Source organism: Helobdella robusta (assembly GCF_000326865.2).
Source record: "Helobdella robusta unplaced genomic scaffold HELROscaffold_64, whole genome shotgun sequence".
Taxonomy (NCBI): domain Eukaryota; kingdom Metazoa; phylum Annelida; class Clitellata; order Rhynchobdellida; family Glossiphoniidae; genus Helobdella; species Helobdella robusta.
Genome location: NW_008705358.1, coordinates 522,504 through 525,003, shown reverse-complemented (window position 1 = coordinate 525,003; position 2,500 = coordinate 522,504). Strand labels below are relative to the sequence as shown.

At 35.2% G+C, this 2,500-nt stretch overlaps 1 protein-coding gene across 1 annotated transcript in view; it reads right to left on the bottom strand.

The window, feature by feature from the left end:
• Positions 1 to 2,057, bottom strand: part of HELRODRAFT_194003 (hypothetical protein) — an 8,259-nt gene extending 6,202 nt beyond the window's left edge. Inside the window, exons 1-2 of the mRNA XM_009030032.1 lie at positions 1,922 to 2,057; positions 1,102 to 1,329 (exon numbers count right to left, since the gene is read on the bottom strand). Coding sequence (XP_009028280.1) covers positions 1,102 to 1,329; positions 1,922 to 1,976 — 283 coding nt within the window. The 5' untranslated portion in view covers positions 1,977 to 2,057. The remainder of the gene's footprint in view (positions 1 to 1,101; positions 1,330 to 1,921) is intronic.
• Between the last annotated feature and the right edge of the window lie 443 nt (positions 2,058 to 2,500).

The following is a 2,500-nucleotide window of genomic DNA, read 5'->3' as shown; positions in this document are numbered from 1 at the left end:
ATAATGGACACATTAGAAAAAGGCTAATAATGGCTAGAAGTGACCCAAAGAAGCTAAAAATAGAATGGGAAGCTGAAAAAAGAATGGAAAGCTAAAAATAGAAAGGGGCGCTAAAAATAGATTGAGAAGCTAAAAATAGAATGGGATTGATAAAGCAGTTAAGCTAATTAAGTGCTAGAGTTTAATTCTTTCAATTTCATAAAAGGTGTAATAATTAATTACCCGTCTGTTCGAAACAAATTATGAAAAAATGATTTATAAGTAATTATATAATTATAATTAATTATAATTAATATATTTGTCATCATAAATTCTGACCTGGCTGGACCGTCGTTAATTGCACTGGAAGAATTAAATTACGAAAAATAAAATATAGCGAAAAATATCAAAATATTATTTCAAGTTACTTTAATAATATGATAATTAGTTAATATATCTAAAATAATGGATGAAAATACACATAAAACAACACCAACGACAACAAAGTTATCAGCTTCAGCAACTATGGTTATGGTTATGGCCATCCGTGCCACATTCTCCATCGGATCGAAGCTTGAAGACCATTCCCTGTTCAAGATGGATGCAAATGGATGCAGACAGTAAACTCGGTGCTACTAGTTGCCATTGACTGCACCTCCTTGAAAACTGCCTCATCGATCTTTCATAGTAACACCGTCAAAACTGCCTCGAAGTCATATGTGACGCCAGTGCTGCTCAACGAATGGCCTGCAACAACCCCTAAAATAGATAAATCTGAAGGAAGTTTGCCCAGGGCAATCAGACAGACCCTTGCCCAGCTCCGCTTTGGCCACAGCATCTTTCTCGGCAGCTACAAATCAAGAATCGACAGTTCTATATGCCACCAACAACCAGACCTTGTCCCCAATCGGTTCAGCTGCCTCAAGAACCGCACACATCTCAAAATAATAGATCTGTGGAGGAACCAGGTAAAAGTGGCTGACCAACTGACTTGGGCCTCTCCTGGACGTCTAGGAAGGGCAACAACGACAACAACAACAACAACAACAACAACTTCAGCAACTACTTTTACTACTACTCACCATCAACAGCAACAACAGCAACAGCAGCAACTCTACTAACTTGAAGTGCATACATAATGAGTAATCCCATAAGCGTTGGGATTTTCAGGAGCGTCCGTGCCTGTAAAAGTGTAACACTGATTCCCAGCTAGATTTGCTGGGATCCATTCAATGGCATTGCATGCGTTTTCATATAGGCAAAATTGCTTGCAGGAATCTAGAGTTAGTGCATCTGTCCTAACATTGCCTCCGTATTTCTGACTATTCTCGTACGGTATCCACTGACAGTCTGTGTTTTTATATTGGTGTGTACGTGTGTGTGTGTGTATGTGTGTGTGTGTGTGTGTGTCATTTACGTGTGTGTGTGTACGTGTGTGTACGTGTGTGTGTGTGGAGTGTGTGTGTGTGTGTGTGTGATGTACGTGTGTGTGTGTGCGTTTGAAAGATAGATAGATATTAAAAGACAGAGACATGGAGAGAGATAAAGATAAAAAGAGAAAGAACTTTTTCTTTCAAAGAAAAAGAAAAAGAGAGAAAGAGAGAGGAGGAGAAAGAGAGAGAGAGAGAGAGAGAGAGAGAGAGAGAGAAATGAATTAGTAAGAGAAAATATTTTTGCAGTTTGATGGTATGTAGCTAATTAATTTATTCTCTCATGTGTTCTGTGTTTTAAAAAAGTTTGACGTTTTTAAATATGAAAAATATAAAAATACTTGCTCGTGTTGTATTATATTAGATGATGGGTTGTTATTTAAACTCATCTCTTTATAATTATTAATTATGGACAAATTCAATTTTTCCATATTTTAAGTTAAAATAATTCCTCATAAAAAAAGGAACGAAGAAATTTAAAAAAAAAACACCAAACACACACAAAAATTAACTTTTGTTACAGAAAGACAAAAGCATTCCAGGTCCCGACTGCTTAACACCTGCCATGTCATCAAACAGGTAACATTTGTATGTGGAAGCGTTTGGGTCGAAGTTAATCCCGCGACAACCGCTGCTTGTTTCACAACGGTTTTTGCATAAAGAAATCGAGTTTGCCGGATCACCAAGCCCGCCAAATGCTTGCGTGTCGCTCACGTCCACCCAGCTGCATGCTTTTTAAATAAAATGATGAAATATAATATGTAAACTAAACTAAAATCTTATATACGTATATTTATTGTTTATTATTTCAAGTAATTGTATGTAATAATACTTCTACTACTACTTCTTCTTCTTCTACTACTACTACTACTACTACTACTACTACTACTACTACTACTACTACTACTACTACTACTACTACTACTACTACTACTAATACTACTTCTAAAACTACTTTTACTTCTACTACTACTAAAAATAATAATATTAATGACGACGATAATGATACTAAATAATAATTATAATAATAATTATAATAATAATTATAATAATAATTATAACAATAATAATATAAAAAAAGCCAAAAATGC